We start from the raw sequence: 24891 nt of genomic DNA on the forward strand, positions 1-24891 counted from the left end.
TGCTTTGTTTAGTGGCCGTCACCAGTTGAAATTTGATTTACCCGCCAAATGGCCAAACAGTCAGTTAGTCAGGCAGTCAAACGATTTAAGCATAGCCGGAACACTACAGACAAATATATATTCAAGCAGCCCCTAGTGGATTCGGGCGACATTTTAAGCAGCTTAAATCCAACGCACTCATCCGGCGACAAGTGCATAAAATAAAATGGTTGCATCTACGGCATTGTAAGCAGAACTACAGCAACAGCTGCAAGGACGCAGGATGCGGATGGGGTTGCCAGTCAAACGACAGTGGCGGATGTCAACTGAAACTGTTGCCATGCTATGTTAAATTGTTGCATTTGCATTTGCCTTGGCTCAGTCTTTCTCACTTGCAATTCATTCCAAATGGTTAGGCAACTTGCCTTTAAAGAGAATTGGGTGATATTTCATGAGCAAGTATTTATCTATTTATGTTGATAAAAACCGCCTCTGTTTTAAGAGCGCAACCTACCTGGCATATTGGAAAACTTTCTATCTTCCTGTCCGAATTCGAAGTATTCCATTTTGAATCAATATCGTGCCAAAGTGCGATTCTAAATAGAATGACAAGGGCTTCCGAACAACGAGCTGTTCGTGCCTACAGGTTGTTATAGTTAAGCAAACATGCCATAATTCGCATTGAATGGGCATCTAATATGCCAGTCAAGGAATCAATTAATTTTTCTTTCTTTTAGAACTTCCACATATCGTCTTCTGGGGATACCAATTCTCCAACTTGACTGCAAGTGATCATTGTTGGTTCTGCGAAAGTATCCGGGAGTGTTGTGTGCGCGTGTGCACCTAAGGTTAACAAAAGTTAAGAGATTAAAATTCAATGTGCATTTGTTTCGCCACTGGCAAAGTTTTTCAATTATAATTAAGCAGAGGTTCTAAAGCTGCATGCATCCCGTTGTCAAGTGTATTAAATAAAATTAGCAAAACTTCAATCGAAGCCGCAATGTGGCGTATGTGCAACATAGTTGACGGACTTACACAAATCGCAACCAAATGAAAAAGTTATGCAATTGTTTTAATTGGCCTTTAATTTCCTGTAACAATTTTATGCATTGCAATTTCAGCTTTAATTCTTCACCTTTTATATACCCTTGCAGAGGGTGATATAGTTTTGTTTCGAATTGCGTAACGCATAGGAGACATTTGCGACCCCGAAAAGTGAAAATTAAGTTTCTGTATGGAAAACTCTTTTATTTTTCAAGACCATACTCGACACAAACTATTTCCCTGTGCTGTTAGATACGAGCACAGCATTATGGGCATTATGAATAGGTTCGGTCTACAAGGGTATTAAATCTTCGCCGTGCCGAAGATAATTTTTTTTTTTTAACCTAGCATTTATTGGCTTAATGTTGACAGTACGAAAAAAAAACAAAATACGATTTATGTTTCACATTTTAAACATAACGAAATAAATCACCTGCTGACGGAAACAATTGCAAAATAATGTGCACTAATTATTATTAACCACGAAAACTGAATTACACATATTATTATTGTGAAAAACTGGCTTGTCCGTATGTACATACAATTACTTTACACCAATATGTATGTTTAACAATTGTTTGCCAGCTGAATAAACAACGCATAGCTGCAGTCGTTATCAAATTAACGAGTGCTCAATGTTTCAAAGGAAACCGCAACTAAGCCCCCCTTTACAATATTTGTTTAACCACAAAATGCTTTAAAAAGCGTGATCCTTGAATGCGCATTACTATTAACTCAGCTAATAATGCCATTTTAATATACTTTTATTGCACAATTAAAGTGGAGGGTAGAGTAGAGGTGGAGTTCGATCTGATTTAGCTATAAATTTAATTAACCACAATTGCAAATTCAATTCAGAAATGTGCAAATATCAATTCGATTCGTGTAAATTAAATTAATAAGAACAGAAACTTTATTTATTCATGGAAAAAATTGGCGAAAATCTGTGAACTGACATTATTTTGTTATTTTTTCATATGCATGAAGCTGGTGTCAAAGCATGGTTAGTCATCAATTTTAATGAAAAATAAGTCTCAATTGAGAGTCGCCCGTTCTACTGAAAATATTGCAATCCATAAATATTTTCATTTTGAATTCGCGGGCTAAGCTTGACCAAAAATTAATATCTGACACAAAATGGTTAGATATGCGCAAGCTAAGTATTTACGCTTTGGGGCTGAGACTCCTTAGTTTTAGCACAAAGATTTTTAGAAATAAATTGAAATCTAAGGAAATGTTAGCGATAGAAACAAATTACATGCGTTCCAATTCCTGCTTTTGATTATTTTCACATATAGGCTTTAAAGCTTTATCAATCGTTTTGGGGGCATCTGAGGTCAAGTTCTTCCGCGTCTGTCTGCGTCCTTGCACAGTAAATCTCACACTAAGCTGCAGCATTGGACGTGGCGGAAAAGTCATTGCCCAACAAACCATAAAAAACATTAATTACTTTTGTATACGGAAACTGTCAACGGCAATGGCAATCAACTGGCAAATTATTGGCAGGCGGCCACTTTAGCAGCTGGAGCTCAGCCCCACGGTCGGCAGTTGCCGGCAGAAGATTGTAAGCCCGGGCGATTAGATGAGCTAATATACCATAAATACTTTGGCTGATTTATGCTCTGGACCCTGCTCGACTGAGCAGCAGCCCAACTGGGATGCCCACTGGGGCCCGTGCATCATAATGGCATTTTACGAGCTCATAAAATACCAAATTTCTGAGACTAAACATTGACTCTTCCTGCTGCTGTCCCCCTTCGTTTCAGGTCTCTCTCTCTCTCCAGTGCCCATTCAATTAGTGTCCCTGTTTGTAACAGTTCCGATATTCGTAATTTGATTGAAAAAAATATTATCGATTTGTATTTGGGTACAGTGAAATATTTATTTGTGCTCCATTGCGTTTCCATTCCTCGTACCACAAATATTTTGCATAAGTGTATACGATTGAGGATATTGTGTAATATGGATAACTGGCTTAATGATTATCAATTAGAACAGTTTGCTGCAAATTGAGCTTTAATTAATTACTCAATGAAATTCGATTACTTTTGATTCTTTCTTGACAGTTATTAAAATTCGCTTATGGCTAAGCAACTGTGAAGTCGACAAGGGCACAAGTGGCACAATACAAATCTATAGAAGAATACACCGTCATATACTGAACAATAGCAATAAAATGCGATTAGGTGCTTTCACCGAAACAAAATTTTAATATAAAGTTGTAAATTTAAAAAAAAAATAAAAATTAAAATTGATTCATCCCAGTATCGCACGTTAAAGTAGTCTTATTATATACCCATTCGCTGCGGGTGCACCAGAAAAATGATCCACTTTACAGCGATGGCAGCCGCGAATGTTGCACGAATGTAGGCAGAGATCTGGTTGTGTAGTTGGATATTTCCAGCTTCGCCTTTGAAAAAGGCGGCGTCCAGACGTCTTAAAAAGAAAAACAAATGGGCCTAAACGGCATTCGGCTTGGCCCAAGTGCTGAAACAATTTAAATATTAACTTTCGAAATATTTTAACTTGCGATTACAGCTAATTACTTGGGTTCATTAGTCAGTCAAATGCAAATGTCTCGCCTCCACCGCTTCGGTATTCCCCTGCCCCGTTCACCATAACTGGAATGTGGTACGGTTCGTGCATAAACTATTTTGCTTGCTTTAATTTGTCGGCTTTATTAAAATTAAATTTTCGATGCATTCCTTGAGCAATTTTAATTGAATGCCAATGGAAATTAAATGTTTATTATAAAGCTGCCAACTATAAAGGAAATAAAATAGACTTTAATAGAAAAATCAAATGCAGAATATTCTTTCCCCTTAGCGTATATGCAAACACTGAAAAGGTTTTCATTTGTCTTAATTAAGAAACTGAGGTTAGATTTTGAAAGTTTCCTGCTAAATGTATTGCAGTAGTTCCCAGTACATTGTGTTTATTTTCAGGATTAAATGGCATACGCCTCGTTTAGCCTAAAGAAACCTGGGTTGGCTGATTTCTGGGCTGCTGTTGGGTGTCGAATATACTCAAGGACTCTTTGCAAACGATGTGCGCTACAAGTTGCACTTCCAATTTCAATTTAAGTCCGCCAGGGGCTACGGACAGCAAGAACTTGCCAACAGTTAACGGCTTGCTCTTTGCACACGCCATTTTTTTTTGCAGATGATGTTTACGAGTTTGTCTGAATAACTCACCTACCTACATTACCCATCCACATAAGTACCCAGTTACACAGAGTTTTCCACAGAGCTCTTTGGCTCACTTTTGCTCCCGTAGCTGCAGCTACTGCAGCTCATTCCTACATAGCATGAAAATATTCTTTGTCGTCCTCCGGACGGACTATAAACTAACTATGCGTCTGGCAGGCTTTTTTGCTGCCAGAGCAAATAATGCGAGTGCCTTGAACCGTGTAAGTAATGGACAACGGATGAGCAAGACGCGTGCTACTGTGGCTTATCCACTACCATTTCCCTTATTCGACTTTTGGTCCACTCTTCGGCTAGGTTTTTAATTTCTAGCCTTGATTTAGTATTGGTGAAATGCATGTACACCATGTAATTAGTGTAAGGATGGGGTATAAGCATTTCAACGTTTTTTAGCTTAAGGTACATACCATATTAATGTGAGTGGGTTTCGTCATCCTCCAGGAGAGTAAAATTTTTTAAAAGAATACTTGTACTTAAAATTTGTAAGTTCTGAGCCAAAGTATTTTTGCTTAATTTGATGCATTGTTTATATATGTTGTATGTTATACAAATTCATTCGCCTTCTACTGGATGTTGCTGTTGTTGATGTTGTCTGTGTAGCTGACGCCTGGCTTCTTCGATTTCCAGGATACGTTGCAGCTCAGTATCCTCCTCCTTGGACTTAGCGATTGGCTTTGGTTTCTTTGGGCTCTCCTGCGATAGAGCGAGAAGCGTTGCCTTCGGAGAAAGCACCTCGTAGGCCACCTCTGCCATCATATTGAAGAGCGTTTGTGCACGCAGTGTTACCATAACGGATCGAATGCATTTGGTGAGCATGGTTGGCATTTGTGTCAGTTCAAAGGCATTGTCTATGTAGCGTATGTTCGGCTTGATGCCAGGAAACAGTTCCGCAAATATGTTCAACTGTTTAGATAGCAGACCCACGGATAAAACGAACTCGTTACGATCATCGAACATGTAGCATTCGCATCGACAGCGTGGATCGATTGTCGGGGATCTGCCGGCCCAGTAGCTCTCGGTCCTGACATACATCTTGATTTCCAGCAGCTCAGCGATCCTGAAGAAGGTCAACAGTTGCCTGTTCTGCGGTATGGCTCGCGCGTTTATATTTTCTACGAGTCTGGCCAGGTTGTCAAATGCCTGCTTGGCGGTCATGCGGCTTAACTTCTTCTGCAGCTGATCGTAGGCACGCTTCGAGAAATTGGGCGGCACCCTTACCGGATCCATCAGCCGTTCAAAGTATGATGATCTGGCTCTTATGATCGATTGCGAGCAATCAAATTTCAGCTTTGACAGCTCGGATGGGATATAGATGGCACCCTCCGACTCGCACAGCGGGTGCGGCTTCCACAAGACTTTAACCCCATCGGATTTTACCTTGGGTGGCTCCTCGCGTGCCATTTTCTTTGCCAGGTGGGCAGCGTCTTTGTTGGACTCTACCATAAAATTGACGCGACGCTTCGAGTTTAGGCCTACACAACAATTCCACAGCCGCTCGCGCTGATAAAGCAGCTCTTTATCCAGCTGGGGAATAAATATTTTTCGTTTGGCTGAAGCCTTAGGCTCACGGTTGTTGCTGTAGGGCTGTGGCTGTGGCTGTGCTGCCGTCAGCTCCGGAGATTTCATGTCCTTACCGTTAGCAATTGGTTGTCCTCGTTTGAAGCGCTGTTGCATATGGCCAAGATTAGTGGTATTCCTTTCAGTGTCATCCAGCAGATTGAACCCGTGTGGCAAGTCCCAATCCTTAATTGACATCACGCTGCTAAACACATCCTGTTCCGGCGGCAAGACGGAATTCAGACTTGCTTTAGGGTATGGATTAGAGTAAAAGCATGAAATATAGCTGGTCTCGACCGAGGCAGAGCTTTCTTTTTCTGAAATATCTTGAGCCATTCCATCAGCCCTTAGATCACAGTTCGAGAAAACCGAGTCACCAGCATGTATAAAGGCATTTGGGAACATAGGCTTAATATCGTTGCTGTCGATGGAAACTTGCGATTCGGCAAGCGGATCCATTGGTACATTTGAGATGGAATGCCTGCCATTGGCTGTGTCTGCCGAATCGGAGTTAGCTTCACCAATTAAATTTGCCGAATGGGTGCGACCTGGCAATGGAGCCCTAATCATAGATATGAAACTGTTGCTCGTGACCGGCGATGGCGAGCGTGTTCCCCGCGGAGTCTGGTACTCCAATTCGCTACTGACAATGGAAGCGTTCGAGTTAACCCGTGTTGCTACTGGAGTCCTATTCAAGGAACATTGGCTCTCGTTCGAGACAGGCGAATTGGAATAACTTTTCGCTACATCGTTGCTGTCGTTGCGATTTTCTAACGGGGACCTCAATATGGAATTGCTGCTGTCGGTTGTAAGTGGGACATTGGAGCGAGGCTTCATTAAAGTTTTGATATTCAGCTCGCTGCTTTCGTTGGAAAGGAACGAATTAGTACTCTTGCCCAGGGCATTTCTATCCTTGACATTGTCGTTTTCGTTGGACCGACTTCTCACCAGCGCCGAATAGGTTCGATTGGTAACTAGTGGCTTGTGCTCGGAGCTGCAGCTGTCGTTTACTGGCGACCGAAAGCGGGATTCCAACGAAACATTCCGCGTGACATCGCGATTTCCCATGGACATGTCTAAATCCGTGTGCTTGCAGCAGTCTTTGCTTACCGGTGAATTGGAACGACTTCTCAAAGCCGAATGGGTACGATTTATAATAAGATATCGTGACTCTGTATTGCCGCCCTCGGCTGTGATCGTTAGATTGGAGCGGGTGTTGAAATCACCGTCACCACGGCGCGAGATCTTATGCTTTTCCCCAACACGTCTCTTCACGCTGCTACAGACGTTTGCTACCGGCGAATCGGATCGACTTATCATTGCCGAATGGGTAAGATTCCTAATCTGTGAACTTTGTACCAAACTAGCGCTACCGTTTGCTACCGGTGAATCGGAACGACTTCTCTTTACCGAGTGGGTGCGATTCCTAATTAGTTCTCCTTGTACTGAACTAGTGCTGTCGTTGGCTACTGCTGAATTGGAACGACTTCGAACTCTGGGATGGGTACGATTTTTTATCAGCGACCTATGTTCGGAATTTTTTTTTTCCGGTGGGACTGGAGAACTTGTGCGGGTCCTCGTCAACATCTTTGGCTTAGGATTAATGGAAAAGTGCGGTTTGTTGCGAGCTTTCGGGTTAGCATTGTTCTTGTCGATGGTTTCCTGCGAATGGTCACGAGTCCTCAGCCGAGACTTAGCCCTGTGATTGTGACCTTCGGAGGCCACTGGGTGTTGAATTCGCGTATTCACCGAAGCTCGCGATATTTCATTGCTACTGTCAGGGCTAAAGGAAGCACATGGGCTCCTTCGCGTAGATGACGTATTTTCTTTGGTGGCCTGCAATTGGGAACGAGCCCTTATTGAAGTGCTCGATAAGCGATTGGAATTTCCGACTGGCAAACGCGAGGATGTTCCTACTAGAGTCTTCTGCTTTATCGAACTGTTCTTGTGGCCGATATTCGGCTGCGGACGTAAAAGACAATCATGTCGGACAGGCTTAAGATGCTGTTTAGGATTAGCTTCATTCACTGGCGACGATTCAGTACGCGTTTTCTTAGTGTCCTTAGTAACTTTATCTTTTTTTTGGGGCTTACAGTGCCGATATCTAAGGGTTATAGTATTTCCCGCGTAAGATAAACGGACAGATCTGGTAGGCTTTTGTTGAAATACTTCAAAGATTCGGTTCTTAATTTCTGTTTTTTTAAATGCATGCTCCAGCTCAAGATAGTCCGAACTGTATATTATGGAATAGTTGTCGGCCCTCTGGGTATACACAATAAGATCCTTTTCGTCGGTAGTCAGGCTGGTTACGCCCAGATGCCTTTCGCCATCGATTGCATAACCATGTACGATGTACTTCTCCGTATTCGTTGAAGTGGGCGTTATCACAAGCAGCAAATTCTGTAACTGTTGAATGCCAAACAGTTTGTTCACAACACTATCTGCATTGGGCTCTGTATTATGATCACAAGTTAGCTGGGGCCTTACAAAACGTTTTGTCACCTCGAAGGGACGAACCCTGAGTACTCTGGTAACATAGCGACCGGGAAAAGTTACTGTGTCGATTCGATCGAGTACCCCGGTATCAGACGACATTAATCTGGAACTGCAGCCAGGGTTTGCGGCTTCCCTGTATATCGTTCCCATTAAATCTTCGACGTCTTGACGCGCTCTCTTTTGTTTTCCTTTTCGGCTAGCGCCCTGTAAACGTTTTACACGGTCGCCCTCGTCACTCATATTAAAAGACCAAGTTTTTATTGAAGCCGAAATAGAAAATGTACCAGAAATAAAAGTTTATGTGTTTTACTTTTTGGATCCAAAAATTTAGGAAAATTAAAATTAGTCCTACTAGACTCAGTAACAAGTTAAAACTAAAATAAAAATTCTATTTGCTTTCCTATACACATCTTAAGCGACGTTTAAATCATGGACGAGTTGACTTCATCGAGCTTGTCTTTTTGAATTTGATCAGGAAACGGTTTTTAATAGGCGGAAATTATGTATAATGTAAAAAAAGAAAACTCCTCTGACAAGTTGTCACTAGAAAGCACTTTTGAATATATTTTTTTCGGGCTAGACTTTATTGTCTTTTTAAATCTCACACATTTTTTCAAAAATTTTCTATTGGGCTGGTTCGGTTCAAGTTCTTAATTATAAATTGTTTCCGCTGGAATTTGTATATGTCAATGGGTAACTGTAAATATATTCTTAGCATGGTCGGGTCAACGTAAAACTAAATATTTAAAAACAAAAAAATGGTGAAATACGAGAAAAAATAGGCATATGCTAGGTTCTCTTTAATATTGTTTTCGTTTTGCCCTATAAGACTTTCTATATTGACAGTTTTCATAGTTGTCTTAGCGTTTGCTGTTGTAGTAGACATTTTTACATGTTACGGACTAAGGACTAAGTTATTTATATTCCAATAGACTTTGGGTTCCAAAGGCTGTGGCTAAATGGAAGCACGTCGTCTCGAGCGACAGCGCCGGGACTCGGCCAAGAGCAGTGCCGCAGAATCGCTGCCGTCGACGCAAGACGAAGAGTTCCATTTACGACTCATCGAATTATATTGCCAGCATCCATGCCTGTGGAAAACATCGTTGAGCGAGTACGAAGATACAGAGCTGAAGCGTCAGGCCTGGCAAGATATTAGCAACCAATTGGGCGCCCATCTGACACCCTCCTTTGTACGTAGTCGCATGAGCAGCATGCGCTACCGGCTGAACGTGTACAAGCTGCAAATGCTTGAGTTCAAGATGAGCCCTGCCAGCGGCAAGCAGCCCGAGAAGCTCTACTACATCGATAAGTTTGCTTTTCTGGACGAGGCGAGCAGCTCGCAGCAGCAACAGGAGCTGCAGCAGCAATCAGAGGCTGAGCAGGCACACGATAGAACTGACTTGGGTGCCAGGAAGTCCGATCTGAGCATTGCCAGCATATTCAAGCAGCGCATGCAACGGCAGCAGCAGCAGGCGGAGCAGTTGCCACAGGTGCTGCAGCGCCTGAGCCAGAGCGGTCGCTCTGAAGGAGCTAAGGACATTTCATCTGGCAACCTGGATGACTTTGCGGATTTCAGCATTGCCAGTGTTGTAAAGAAGCGTATGCAGCAATCGCTGCAGCCGCAGAATAGGAGCATGCCAAAAGTTCCCGACTCGCTTTTGAACGCACGCCGGCTGATACAGAAGGCGCAAAACAAGCAATCGGTTGGCGATCACGTGCACGGTGCAACCGAAAAGCCCAATCAGAATGCTAAGGCTCAAAATCTGGACGTTGACAGTATGCTAAAGCAGCGTATGCATCGGCTGGGCCTTGCTGAGCAGGGCAGGGACTCGGTGGGCAGCTTGGACAGTTTTGCTGACTTTCGCGGATCCCTTGTCAACATTCCCAGTGTTGTCAAAAAGCGTATGCGACAACAGTTGCCTATAGGCATGCCGCGCAACATGGAACTGGAGAAGTTCCCCCCAAAGAGCTTCCTCCCAAAGCCGGAGTCAATGTTGACCATACCACCGAACTCGGCCACGCTGCGCGCACAGCCAGGCGATTCGGTGTCCACAACAAAAGTGTCTAAGCAGCCGGGTCAGCCAAAGCCGTCAGACTCCGAAGACCAAATGTCAGATGAGGAAGAATTTTATCGCTTACACTGGAGCGTACGTCAGCAGCAGCGTTCTCGTCGTCCAGCTGGGATGGTCTCCAACCGTGACCTCATACCGCAACCCGTGCCGCCTCTGTTGCTTGGCATGCGCTCCACTACCAACATGGAGAGCGCTAACGATACAAAGACATAAGCACATACATATAGCCCACATCATCTACACCAACCACCTAATCCGCGCTATGCCCACCTTGCGCACGCTTCATACCCTTCACACCATACACACCATCTTCACCATGCGTAGTAACTATTTTTTCAATATTTGACTCTGATTACCAGTACCACTAGTTCCAGTAGTATTAACTGGCATTTACACATGGCATTTCGCGTGTGCCTCGTTTTTTCAGCAACTGTTCGATATATTTTTTTTTTTCAAAATTGGGTCCGTTCGGGCATATAAATTTGTTACTTGATAAAATAAAGAGAGAAACTACGAATCGCACCGGTACATTAATATACTTCTATATATCTTTAATTACTCAAAGTTTGCCAGGCAAATTATTCTCCAAGTATATTCATCCTAAATAATGGATAGTATACAGCTGAAGAATGTAGATGATCATATATTTTTAAGTATATATAGCATTAATTGTAGAATTCCTGGTTCGATCCGGCTAGTTTCCGGACGGGGTTATAAAGAATTTCACAAATTTGATATTTATTGATATTCAATCTGTATTTTTAACCATCATTTGGAATAAAGGCCAACACTGATCGAGCAAATTTAACTTGACGAAACCTAATGCGGAGGCTAACAAGTTCCTATATTTCAAACCTATCCACACCTATTTCCATTGAGAAACGCCGAAATCAAAATATTCTCACTTGACTGATGTGGCGAGGGGATACTTTGTAAATTCTATGAACTCTTGTAGGGTTTCTTTTAATTAAATAAAATGCCAAAGCAGACTTAAAAATAGCAATCATAATGATACAGTACGAATAAGAAAATGTATTATTTTCCAACCTGGCTAGAATTCAGCCTTGCTCCATCTCTTTTGTTTGTTCACAAAATGGTAAAATCCAATCAAAGAATTGTGCATATACATTTTAAAGCAGTTAATGGTTGAAACTCTACTCTTTAAAGATAAGCGAACGAAATTCATTTGTTTTACTGTACAGTCGTAATTTGGTCTTCCGCCCCTTCAGTTGCTATCCTTCTGATGCTACCTTTCTTACCATCTATCTCTCTCTCTCTCCCTCCCTCTCATGCTCTGTCACGCTCTGGCTGCCATTTGCTGTCTCTGTTACTCGCATAAATTGGCAAAATTTTAATTTTCCACTAGATTTGCGTGGATTTTTGGCCCGTGTTTTGTTTGCTATGTGCCCTTTTTGGTTTGCTTTGATTTTTATACCCAAGCATTGTGTATGTGGGTTAGTATGTGTGCAGCTGTGTGTGCGAAGGTGTGTGTATATTGTTGTGTGCATATTGTGTTGACTATGTTAAAAGAATGCTAAGCTAATACGCAGCATTTTACCGGAGATTCTTTTATATATAGTATATTTTGTTACATACAGTATATGTTATATATAGTATATTTTTTACACCCTTGCATCGGTTATTATCAAATCATCGCGAAATATGTAACACAGAAGCAGATGCTTCCGACCACATAAAGCATGAGTCCGTCTCAGACTATCGTCATGAAACTTTACACATATGTATACAGAAATCGTACGTCCTTAGCATGTAGTTACTATAAGAACTTTCTATACAAAATTTAGTTATTGGATGGTACACTTTTGCAGAGATCTTGACATGTGCACAAGTTTATCAAATCAATCTATTATATTATATGGCTCAGACTCATTTAAGTGTCTACGAGGGTATTTAATCTTCGGCGTGCCAAAGATATGCGTGCCCATTTGTTTGTTCATGGCTTAAGCTCTTTTTGTATTCCCATCGTTATCGACTTCCTTGTTGACAGTGTCCAAGTCTCAATAGCATTATCTTTTGTTATGTCGGCATTTGCCTGGTTGTCTTTAAGCGGCCAACGCGGCGTATGATTAATGTTCGTAAGCTCAGAGAGAGAGAGGCGGGGATAGGAAGAGAGAGCGTCGCGTGCGTTAGGGAAAGCCGGCAAGGGAAGCCGTTTGCCTTACGGGAACGACCCAAACGAGCTGCCATTGTTCTTAAAAGCAGCCACGAGAAGCAGAGCAAATGCCATTATATCGTTTGTCTATTTGCATTTAATGCACACCCCTTCCAGCTGGCATCTGATTCAGTTTCCTTTGCCATTCGACTACTCCACTATTCCACTTATTGCACTCATCAAACAGGGGAATGTCAAAAATTTGAGTCTTACTCTTAATTTGAGCTGGCGACGTGCTCATTCTCGACTTGATTAATTCCAGTGCTCCGCCAAATGAAATGAAAGACTGGCGCGCTCTGCCTCGTTGCGGGCTGCAGGCTGTTGGTGGCGGACCGCGGGCTGGAGGCGCCGCTCGCAACTTGGTCATGATTTATGAATGAGATAAAAAGTCTCAATGGCAAAAGTTTTGCCTGCTCCCCAGCGACTCAGACGCCGCCATCGCCGCCGCCGACGGCAACAAAAATTATTTTTAGTCAAGCCGTTGGCGCTGTGTGTGTGTATTGTGTGAGGGGACGAAGCCTATGGAGGAGCCGGGCGCAATAAATAACAGTTGGCGCTGGAAAATGATATTAGTGGAAAGCGTTTGGCGGAGCTAAGGCGCCGCCGAGTCAGTGGCCGCTCAGCCAAATGTTAAATGGGCTCATTAGAAGCGGCAAAATCAAATCAAATTGCCACCAAGTGGAACCGGTTGCAAATGTGGCACATGTTTCCGCAGACTGAGGAGTAGGACTCGGAATGCAAAGATGGTTGCTTGATGCTTGCAAAACTTTATGTGTAACGGGAATAATGCTTTGACAACCGAGAAGTTTAAATATAATTACTTAATATGCAACTCAACAATTTGAATGCCAATTTGGGTGCCAGTGAATCGGTGCGTTCTTGATTTTGTTTTTCTTTTCTTGTTTTTGGGGTTTTTTTTTTTTTTTTTTTTGCTAGCTATTGCTATTTTTAAGTGTACGTTATTATTGTTGTTGTAGTTGTTGTTGCTGTTGTTGCTGTTCTTCTTGTTAGAGTTATTGGTTAAGTAGTTCGCTCAGTTGCGGTCAAGGACGCGCAACTGCTCCTCGACACACTCGCGACAGGCCTCGTCCAATTCGGTGGCCTGTATATACTTTTGTACGCCATTGAACTCCTTTTTGAGTGCAGCAAAGGAGCTGGAGTAGAGCATCTTGTCCTTGATTTTCGCCTGCATCGGACACCACAGCATCAAGAATAGCTTCTCCTTCAAGCAAGTGGAGGAGGCGCCCTGGCACTGATGATGGTATGCATAATCGTAGACCGCATAGCGGCACTCCTCGGGACCACCCTTACGCAAATCGTCAAGAAAGTCATCATAGCTGGCATTGCGGCGGCCAACCACCTCCACATTGATTTCGCGCTCCTGCTTGATGGCGAAGATTACATAGCGATGCTGCTTTAGCTTACGTATCTCCTCAAAGATGCCCTTGCACTCCGTTGAAACTTCAATGCCTGAAGCCATTCTGTTGCTGCACGGGATACTGCCTCTGCGAGGCAGTTGCATGGGTTAAGCAGGCTGGCCGATTAACCAGAAGAAAACTCACCGTTTGTAAATTACTGAAGAAATGTGTTTGTGCTTTATTTTAAATTTGTGTGTTTACTCAAAATTCCTTGAAATTTCGATTAACTGTACGCTTCGATTCCATTGCTCCCGGAAATGACATTGACGATCAACTGAGAGCCAGCTGTGTGGACTCCAATTTAGAAGCCTACTTTGGTCAAAATAATTGCCCAATCTTTTGTCCAAGAAATTGTTCATAAATGCTATCAAATCATTTTTGATTAAGATATTATCAATACATTTTTTAAATAAATTTATAATAAAATGTTTTATTATTGTCTGGCTTGTAGCACTTTCATTACACGCTGTTTTAACATATTGTCAAGTATTTAACAGCTCAAAAGAATATATAAAATTATTGCGAAATTGTATTTGACATGATAATAATGTAGCTGTTAGAATAAAGATAAGGATTATCGGACCCTTTCTCGAGCATATTTTATATAGTCACGAGCCTGCTTTTGTCAGTCTTTTACTCTGACAGCATTTAAATTAATCATCAGATTAATTTGAACAACTTCAATTGAATAATAATAAAATTTATACACCATGTGGCCAAAGAAGCGATGAAAATAAGTTTGTCAATACGTATGTGACAGAGAGAATATAGCATCGACACAAACAGGTGTATAGAGTACAATGAAAACTTTGTTTGGTGGATAAGTGGACGGATAAGTGTCATCAGGAATTTTTGTTGTCTGCCCAAGCTGTGTCTGCCTAATAGAAGTGTCCGTTGGAGGAGCTTTGACTATATAATGCTAATCGTCTTAATCGGTGTACGTAAAGGGATAAAAACATGAAATGTTTTATGTTATTAAAGTTTCCACACAGAGCAGTATGTAGAAGGCCTAGTCGAGCACTCTCGACTTAAGTAATGCCATGTGAAAGAGATTTTATATGTACGAGTTAATTTCCATGCGTATGCACATTCGTGCATAAGTTGCTGGCACAATATGCCCACTGTCCTTATAGGGATGTCAACTGCAATGAATCCCGGAGCATGCCCAAAACAGTTGTCGACAATGAAATGCCCCCATTTAGTAAAGCTGCTGGCGGTCGCGGGCGCTGTCATGGCGGAAAGTAATGCAGCAGCGGCAGCTGCAACTGCAAATGATGTTTATGCTCTCAATTGTTTTATAGCACATACACATACACAGAAACAGAAGAGTGCTCTAGTCGGGAGAGCCCGATCGGGAGATATCCTAATCAAATTGTATATATTTCGTTCGTTTTAAATTTGGAGGAATCGTGAGAGGTATTCAAATAGAGAGATGTTCCTCATCTGTGTATACTATACGAGGGCCTACCTATCAAAGCTGGTATATCAAGCTTTAATACATTTTAAGATATTTTGATAGATATTTCGAAAAAAGGGAAGATATCGAAGAAATTATAAATTTACGTTGGTAGCGGGGAATATAAAGTCAAGAATAAAATCTCTAGCCTAGAGTTTCTCAACGTTCACACGGAGAATTTGGCTTAGGGACTCGCTCGTCATCCTGATCAAAAATATATGCACTTAATGTGGTTGTGCCTCTTTCTGCCTGTTATGTTTGTATAAACCCTAAATACCCTTTTTTTTTTACTCATTTTTAAACTATTCGAAGGCTTTAAAAGGTATGTTTGAATTTGTTTTGCTTTAAAAAACTGTCAATGAGGGAGGTCATGCGGCATGGGAGTTAAAGCTTAGGAAATGGTGGAGAGGGCGGATCAGAGCTTTTTGTCACTTAAATTCAATATATTTTTGCCTCATGCATATTTAAGCGTACTTCTTTGTAATCAACGTGCGTGGCTCATACACGTATTGTATGCCATTAACAGCCACACCAATTTGCCAGCGCCAATGCGAAATTTGAGAATTTGGGAGGGCGGCTGTAGAAGAAAGGCACAGCCATGTGGGCCGTAAATTAAATACAAAATAAAGTAAAATACACTTGAGGCAGCAAGCCGGGGCGAGCGCACAGCAAGTGCCACAAAAAATAACAAATACGAAAAACCAAATGAGAATGCCATAGTCGGGAGTGCTCAACACGTGCATACTCTGTAAACAACATTTGTATTATTTAAAAACAACTTTCATTATTGGGTATTTGGAAGGGTTCAGAACATTTTTATTCCATGCTGAAGTATATACAAACAAGTTTGTAAGTCAAGGGGGTATTTTGTTTTAAATATCGTATTTTCCGAAGATCCTCCTAGATTCCTTTATTTATAATTGTCATCCTTACAATACATACCAGAATATCTCTTCTGCACTTAATAACTTTTTGATCGTTTTTTGTCGAAATATGCCTTAGCTTAAATAAATAAATAATATTTTCTTCAGATGAGACCAATGAGACACGCGCGTATATGGACGAGAGGTCGTCTAGTATCAGTACCGTCTTTATCATGGCTGTCACATACATACATTAGCTTATTTTGATGACAGCCTTTTTAAAGCATTTTATAGCTACAGGGTAAACAAGATGAATAACAAGAAACAAGAAAAAACAATACTGAGTTGAAAGGCCGTGTGCTTGTGGGGTATGCCATAGCCACAATATATCCTTTACAATCATCGAGTCGGGTCTTAAATCAAATTGAATGAAACTCAATTGTTATTTGATTCGAGAATTTTTAAAAAATACATTTATACTCATTCGATTGCTTGAACATTTTTTTGAGCGTTGCATTTCTTTTAGTTGCTGAGCGACAAAAGTAATGCCAGTCCATCAACTTGGGTTTTAGCTGCATAACAGGGTATTGCGTAGAATGGCAATGGGGAGGACAACAACAAGTTATGGGTATTAAAGACCGCGAGCTGCTAAGCCGCCCTGCGGCCAATGTTCAGCGGAGATTTCGTTTTTATTACGCGTAAATGAAAGACATTTGTTGTCGAATGTCGTGTAGGCTGACAGAACGTGCGCCCGGATGGGTGATTGCGTGAGGGTGAGGGTATTCAAAGTAGGTAATGAGGCTGCCGCCCGCTGTGCCCAGTGTCTCGCATTAAAACTGCGCGATTAAAATTGGTTTACGTCCGTCTATCGCCCAGCAAAAATGACCAGCGGCCAGGAGAGCAGGGCAGGCTAAACGGGGGGATTGGTTACAAAATGTTTTACTGGAAACTTAAATGCGAATGATTAACAAGTAATCGAAGCATCCATTGGGACGAATACAGACCCATTGGGAGGAAAAAGGCATTTCGTTGGCTGGCGTGTTGTTTGGTGTTGCTGAGTTCTCAATTAATTATACTGGTATTATTCATGAGTCTTTTGCTAATGAACCCAAGTATAAGCCGAAACAGCCGCAGCCTCAGGCGGAGGCAGATTTACAGGCAGAGGCCGAGGCCGAGGCACAGGACCAGCCACCTTCAAGGCAAAAGTTCACTTGAGTTTAATTGATTTTGGGCCATTTGTTTTAAGCAACTGCAAATACAAAGTAAAACACAACAATCCAAATGATACATATCTGCACATGCTGGCGGTGGGCGTCCCATATGGGCGTGGCATGGCTGCAGTACTCCACCTTCAGTTCCACTGTTCAGCACGTGGGTGTGTGTGCGCGGACTCGAACCATTTCAATTGGCGTAAACGGCTTGAAATAAGTTTTTGTAATTAGATTATAAATAATTAAAAGTTAGATATTTTTCGAGCTGGTTGCCGAAACACGTCGTTAACTGCGACGAGTGTCATGTTACAATTATTTTAAATTAGCAAATGGACACTTCCATGCCCATCTATTAAAAAAATACTCTCGAAGACAATGTAGCTGGCCTGTCATGCAAAGTGTCCAGACCTTTATCTTTTGTAAGAATATCTTATTGGTGTACCTGCAATTTAGACTGGCAATTGATTTATGTCCACTTTGTTGAATTGTAGTTAGCTTTAATTGTATCCCATGTAGACATGAATTGATGGATGGGTAGCTGCAACATCGGCCAGTGCCGCACGTGCCAGCCACGAGTTAAAATGGACATCCCCACAGGCTGCCTCACAAACATTCACACATATTATTGCTGCTGATGATGTGGCACAAAAAAAAAAAAATAATGGAAATCGAGTCTAGGTAAAGTTTTTCTTTTGCTACCTTGAAAAGTCTCAACGTCGACTTAGCCGATGAAAAGTTTGCGCGCCAGCAAAATAAAAGAGCAAAGTTTACCGTAAAAGTTGAGCGCGTGGCAAATGACACCTGGGCCACTTCTCGGGTAATGGCTGAAAAAAAAAGAAAAATGGCGGAATCGGCATGAAAATGGCAATGGGCTGGAATGCATGCGGCATGCATATGTGCACGCCCGAGCATGGACGCAATAGTGCAGTCGTGTGGCAAATTTACTTACTTGTTGTCACTTTACAACAATTTTCTTTGGTTATTTGTTGCTGTTCTCCTTAGCTTTGGCTCTGCTACAGCCACTGTCACCCTCGGTGTGGCATAATTAATACCAACATTGTGCGGCTTGCCGAGTGCAAATAACTTAAAACAACATAAACAGTTGCTTGAGTGCATTGCAAATGGCCTAAAAGGGTGTAAAAAGCTGGTAAATAAATATAAGGAAGGCGTAACACCTATATAAACTGTCGACCTCAATGCAGAGCAAGTCGAGCTAAATTTTCGATTACCTCCTTTTTTAATTCTAAGATCGTTAATAATCAATGAGTTTATTAAGAACAAAGACAGGCAATTAAGAATATTTTAGACTGCATTCAAGCAATATTTTTTATTTTCATACCCTGAACCCATTAAAAATGGGTATAAGGGTATATTGTATTTGTGCAAAATCCAAATGTATGTAACAGGTAGAAGGAAGCATTTCCGGGAGCTCCCGACTAGAACCTCTTACTTGTTTAAAAATATTTTCATATGATCCTACTAAGGGGACGTATGTCTCCCATAAGAACAATCGTTACAAAAATTGAATTTTTGTATAAAACACGTCTGCAATGGTATTTATACTTTGGCAGTGCGAAAAAAAATGATTCATTCTTAATAAATTGAATAAAACTTGATTTAATTATGCATTAATTTTTGACATTAAAATGTGACTTTTTAATACGGTTTAATTGCATTTACCAGAGTAAATTCGATGGTACAGATCAAAGTGAATATAAAATATGAGAGCTGCTCATGATTTATCCAAGGTAATTGGCCGCGCATGCCACAGGAAATGCGATAAGGAGCGGGACGCGTCACCGCCCCAGGCGAAGACACGGCAAATGGGTGATAAATTTTGATTTTCAGTTCGTGACACAAACGCAATGTTGTCAGCCACGTGCCACCTTCCAAATGCCGCCTGCCTCCTGCCATCAGCCAGCTGCCACCTGCCATGTGGCATGAAGCCATGTGCCATGTAAGACGGGCCCCTTTGTCAATTTTTGTTTTGTGCTGAGCCATGTCAAAGCGGCTTCCGTTTCCGTGGCACATAAACGCAAGTGTAATCGAAACAATTCCAACAACAACAACAACAACAATGCCATCGATGATCAGTGCACATTCCGGGGCATCAATTCTGCTCGATGAGCTCGTGAATGGAATAGGCCTTGGTGCCGGCAATTGGCTTCAGCCTTTGCTTTGGCCTTGGCACCAGAATGCCATCATACAAGTGTCAAAGCTGCGACGGTGCGTATGAGTAATTTTCAAAAAAGTATACATACAGTTGCCCATTGAGGGCGTCCATAGTGCAATGTCAATGGAAATGGCTCAAGTGAACGAACAAGCTGGGGGAAACTCCGATATTTGTTGTTGGCCAATTCATCAGAAGAACTGTCCAACAACTCAATTAGCAGCTTGAGTTAGTTTCATGCTAGTCCCGACAAGCTCTTGCATTTATCTCGGCCTTACTTAATTGCAATTCCATTCAGGGGGAGTTGCCTACACCAATTCAATGCTATTATTTGGCCACGTCAACTTTGGTAATTGCTTTTCGATGCATGTTGTCATCAGCTGGATTCCTGCTGGTAATTGCCAAGCCTCAAAGTCTCTCCGTTGCCAACTATAAATTGCATTTCAACTCATCGTGCGCTTCGTCGGCATATTAATTCCTTTGCTGGCCACACTTAGCCTTTCAGATTGCGTTGCACTAAGCCAAAACTTTTTCAGTTATTACATGTCTGCTAATTTATTTGCCTTCTGTTCAAATAAGCTAAGCTATAAGCCAAAACATGCAGCTGTAGCTCTGAGTTTTGGAAAAATATCGTTCGCTTGCATGTGGGCCTTGTTATTTTGGCTGTTGAATAACGCAGTACTAGCTGCTTTACGTTACGTTATTAAAGTCAACGTGACTTTTCCCTTCAACAGTGCTAGTAAATTTTTGTGAATCCCCCAAAGCGCAGCTTAATTATTTATTACAAATAACAAGAGATATTATATGATTTTTGGGAAAATCGAAGCAATGTTCATATAAATATTACATTTCCATGGAAAGCCGTTTCGATCGCCATGTTAAAGAGCCCAGATGTTTTCAATAATGAATTATTTAATTAAAAGAAAGCTGTTTTGTAAGGATATAAAGCGATACTGACTGATTGACTGACCGAAGCTAATTAATTACTATAGTAACCTCTAACGAAGTAAGCGAATAGCCCAAGCTAAACAACAGTGTATGGAGCTGGGCGACTAAGTTTCCGGACAATGCCGGTTAACGGCTGCTAGTATACTTTTTATGCTTGTTCATAATTGGTCTGACATATGATTACCATTAGGCATTAGACCTCAGGATCTTGCCTCCGTTTATAATAACTGAATGCAATAACAACAGAGTGCCAAATGTGTTTGTTAACACAAGTTAATGCTTCATCAAATACTTAAAAACACTCAGCGCTTACATTTACATTATCTAAGGTTTATATATAAGAATATTGCCCAACAACTTCTCTTTTATTAGCATGCATACACAAAAAAAAAATTTTTTTTTTAAATAACTAGAAGATACCCTATTCCCCGCGCCGAGCTGCCTTAACAAACATTCTAGCTTACCTCTATGCAAAAAGACAAAAATACAAACACATGTACTCTCAGCTTCTTTATCCCTTAGTCCTGAAACTATGGAATGGATTAACCACAGTGCTTATTGTCCGGTGAATTTTTCAGTGCATTAACAAGGCACTCAAAAATGTTTATATACCAAATCGCAAGGCTTTACCTAACAAAATGCTAGTTAAAGTGAAATATTTCAATACATTTAAATATTTAATAGTTAGCTCGTTAGCTTAATTACGCCCTTTCGGCATAAACTTTAAAAGCTTGTTGTTTGGAGCTCCGCATGTTTTGAATTGCCCTCTTAAGGCAATTTCATGAATACAGGGTATTGGGAGAGTTCGGTGCTGTTCGTTCGCCTGCGTCCTTTGCAGCAGCTAATCAAAATTTTACAGCTCTTGTGCAATTAAAGTCGCAACACTGAGGCAGGACAGGGCCTGCCATTTGTATTCATAGCGCTTATACATACACCTACAGACCATATTATTTGGCACATTATTATGAGTATACCCTTCAAATGTTTACATTTTGTTGACACCTTGCAGAATATTTACAAGGCACGTTCAGAAAAGTAAATATTTCGAATTACATTTTAGTAAGTTTTGGCAGTCGTCAATGTCTTAAACATAAGTTCTGATAAGACCTAATTTACGTGTTTCTTAAGTTTGCCGTCACATTTCAAGTGTGTTTGCCATAGTTCTCAACTGTCTGATCAGTTTTGAACAGGATATGATATGCAGGGTATGTAAACTTCAGCACGTCGATAATTGTTACTTTTTGTTATTATTATTCAGCCTTTCAACATTTCTCGCATGCAAATGAAGCACCTCAGAAAGTGACACAGGAGTTTTTGTTTACTTATGACAAGGCAAAAGCCAAATATAACAAAAAATGTTATATTTTTCTGAATATACTCGATGGGACGATAAATTAGGCACATCTCAAATATAGATTCAGATTATTTCGTAAATATATTTTATGCAAGGATAATATAGAGGGTATACTTTAACTTAAGTTTTATTTATTACCTAATGGTTTGAGTTGACAGGTTACCTTAAATTAAATTAAATTAAACTATTCTATATTAATTTTTAATGAAAAACTGCTCTAAGCTTACTTTAAACTTAAGAAGGTATAATGGTAACATGATAATGATAAGATAATAATATAGGATGTTTTGCATTGCAATGTTTATGTTATTCTTATTTTTAAATATTTAACAGTCCATTCAAAGCCCTCCTTTAAATGCAAACGCCAAGGAGACAAAGAGACACTGAAATCAGAGGGAATCTAATATGGATGTATTATTTTTTAATTAAGTAAGCTGTAAAGCCAATAACTGTCTTCTGCCTTTTGTCTGCTGTTTGGCCTGGTCATGGATTCCAATGCGATCCGTAGCATAGCGCGCGGCGTGCGGCGAGTGGCAAGTTGAGCATGCACGTACATCATGCTGTCAAACGAATGCTAATGCCCTTCGCGGCTGCTTTTGGGACAAAGGGGAGCCGACAGCTGGCAACCGGCACCCGATCTCCTGCAACGTGCTCCCAACTTTCGACAACACGCACGCAGTTTGCATATTTGCGCATCATTTTGGATCTTACAAAAGGGACTGGCCAGGATGCCGTAGGATACCCAAGGATGCCCAGGATACCTTGGCTCTGAGGAAATTGCAGTGCGTGTTTAATTTATGGCACCAAATCGGCGCTCAAACTGAAACTGTAATTAGTTGTGATGAGCAGCAGCCACATTTACATCTTCGTCGATTACTCTTCATTCCGCATGCCGCTTGCCGCATGCCACATGTCACACGCCACACGCCACATGCCACAGGCCACAACCCATATCTGCCTGTCGCTCATCGCATTGGGCACACGGAAATTTGAGGTGTTCATGTCAGCGAGCCATTGTCGCGCAATTAACCAAGCAATTAATCAAGATGCAGGCAACTCGCAGCTTTAAGCAAAATACATTTAATTTTATCGTTACTGAAAATATTTTCCGTGCGCTTTGCCAAGCGGAAAAACGCAAGTCAAGTGTCATATGCTGATTTGGGGGCGGCCTGGGGACTCTGTGTGTGTTTGCCTAAAGTAGAGCTGTTTGTAAAGCTTTCATATGTGTAGATTAATTAAAAATAATTTGCTTGCCTTCGCCTTTGACGGTTATTTACAATTTTTGCCTTTGAAAGTTTTTCCTAAAGTGTTTCATAAATCATGCTCTCCCCCCTTAATCCACCCATTGCGGTTCCGTCTCATTTGGCAGTACCCGAGAATTAATGAAATCACGGATAATTGAAACGGCAAGAAACCACTAGGAATGCTCTTGTCGGTTGTGCCCGACTATAAGATGTTATGTATAAATATTGATATTCAAATGTGTGAATATTTATAGCGCAAGGCAATATCTGTTGAAGAGATATATTTTTCTAACATTGAATTACTTGACAATTTAGGCTGCCTTAGTATTACTGAGACGAGATGTTTATATCCACCAAGAATATACTTATGTCCTCAAGTAGTTGAATTGTTGCGTGCTGCCTATTGAATTCTTGAATTCTCACAACCCGTTTTTTGTAACCCACTTTCATTGGAGGCAGAATAAAAGGAGCAAATTATTCATAAAAAGTTGAAACAGATTGTGAAAATTGGAAGAAAATGGGCATAATGAAGTTTATTGCATTGAGTGCAACATGAAGAAGATATCGTTCTTGCTGTGTCCTCGTTGGCGTTTATGCTAGAACAATGTCACCTCATTAGGTCTTCAATTCTTATATCCGTCTGTTGCCCGCCGCAGGGTCACGAAGCTCTTTGCCAGTAAAATCCATCATACGCCATGCTGTCAGGCCTGAACAAAAGGAAGCTCCTGACAGTTAAAAATCAGAAAAATTGCTGTTGATTTCACTTGAGAGACTTGAAAGTTGGTCAATGGCACAGATGAGCTCAATAACAATACGGATGCAGCCAGAATTTTCGTCAAGAAAAGACTAAAAGATAAAAGAATTCTTGGAAAAGTTGTTGCCAATGAATTTGGCATCCTTTATCGACAGTAAGGAATCACAACCAATACCCCATATACACACATATGGTATGCACAGTCAAGTCTAAAAATCAAAGCATAGCAAATCGAGAAGAACAAGCCAAATACAAGCCAAAAATCCACGCAAATCTAGTGGAAAATTAAAATTTTGCCAATTTATGCGTGCAACAGAGACAGCAAATGGCAGCCAGAGCGTGACAAAGACAGAGAAGAAGATAATGGCTGCAAAAAGGAACCACAACTGGGACTGGGAGCGCACAGCCAGCAAATTTACGACTTTTGAATGCCTCGCTCTGCCACAAAAGGATTTGTACACAGTTCTTTGATTTGGCGTTAAGAACCAACTCTGAATTCCGATGCTTTTAGCCAAATGCGACGACAACAGCAGATGGGACCTTGATGCCGCGTGCTACTGTATCCGCAGTCGCAGTCAACAACCCTTTGTGCTTTTTCCACAGAAGATACCCCAAAAACCATGTAACATTAAATATAAGGCTCTTAATATTTATCTCATTTTACTTATGAGACTTCAGCCCAGCTCATCGATGTTTATGACGGGGTGACAACAAAAGAAGGCGGCCAGATGTAATGTGATACATTGTACTCAGGACTGGTTCGGGAAGTGTTTGCGAGCTGGTTGAATGCGAGCTTACAAGAGAAGTAAATTAATACAAATGATGTGTCTCCCCCTACATAAATCGAGAATTATTCAGCCTACTTTTTAATAAGTAAAGAAAATATTCCTTTAATACGAATACTAGTTGTCTGGCTATGGACGCAGTTTTTATTATTTTGTCAACT

General features: G+C 41.1%; 3 protein-coding genes across 4 annotated transcripts; 1 reads left to right on the forward strand and 2 right to left on the reverse strand.

Annotated features, from left to right (window-relative positions):
- Positions 1-3210: 3210 nt before the first annotated feature.
- On the reverse strand, positions 3211-8644 carry LOC138911004 (uncharacterized). Of its 2 annotated transcripts, XM_070207738.1 has the most exons (3): positions 4637-8644; positions 3570-3786; positions 3211-3510 (listed from the first exon to the last, which is right to left on the reverse strand). In XM_070207738.1, exon 1 carries the CDS (start codon positions 8520-8522, stop codon positions 4782-4784), a length of 3741 nt encoding a protein of 1246 aa, XP_070063839.1. In that variant the 5' UTR covers positions 8523-8644; the 3' UTR covers positions 3211-3510; positions 3570-3786; positions 4637-4781. The 2 variants fall into 2 exon arrangements, with proteins under 2 accessions (XP_070063839.1, XP_070063841.1); XM_070207740.1 differs by lacking the exon at positions 3570-3786.
- Positions 8645-8847: 203 nt separating this feature from the next.
- Positions 8848-10877, forward strand: LOC6631326 (uncharacterized). Its single transcript, XM_002055748.4, has 2 exons — positions 8848-8975; positions 9215-10877. The coding sequence occupies exon 2, from the start codon at positions 9242-9244 to the stop codon at positions 10565-10567; it is 1326 nt and encodes a 441-aa protein (XP_002055784.1). The 5' UTR covers positions 8848-8975; positions 9215-9241; the 3' UTR covers positions 10568-10877.
- Positions 10878-13402: 2525 nt separating this feature from the next.
- Positions 13403-14235, reverse strand: LOC6631325 (cofilin/actin-depolymerizing factor homolog). The gene is made up of 2 exons (XM_002055747.4): positions 14090-14235; positions 13403-14032 (listed from the first exon to the last, which is right to left on the reverse strand). Exon 2 carries the CDS (start codon positions 14005-14007, stop codon positions 13561-13563), a length of 447 nt encoding a protein of 148 aa, XP_002055783.1. The 5' UTR covers positions 14008-14032; positions 14090-14235; the 3' UTR covers positions 13403-13560.
- Positions 14236-24891: the final 10656 nt, after the last annotated feature.

Source organism: Drosophila virilis, chromosome X (genome assembly GCF_030788295.1).
Source record: "Drosophila virilis strain 15010-1051.87 chromosome X, Dvir_AGI_RSII-ME, whole genome shotgun sequence".
NCBI lineage: Eukaryota > Metazoa > Arthropoda > Insecta > Diptera > Drosophilidae > Drosophila > Drosophila virilis.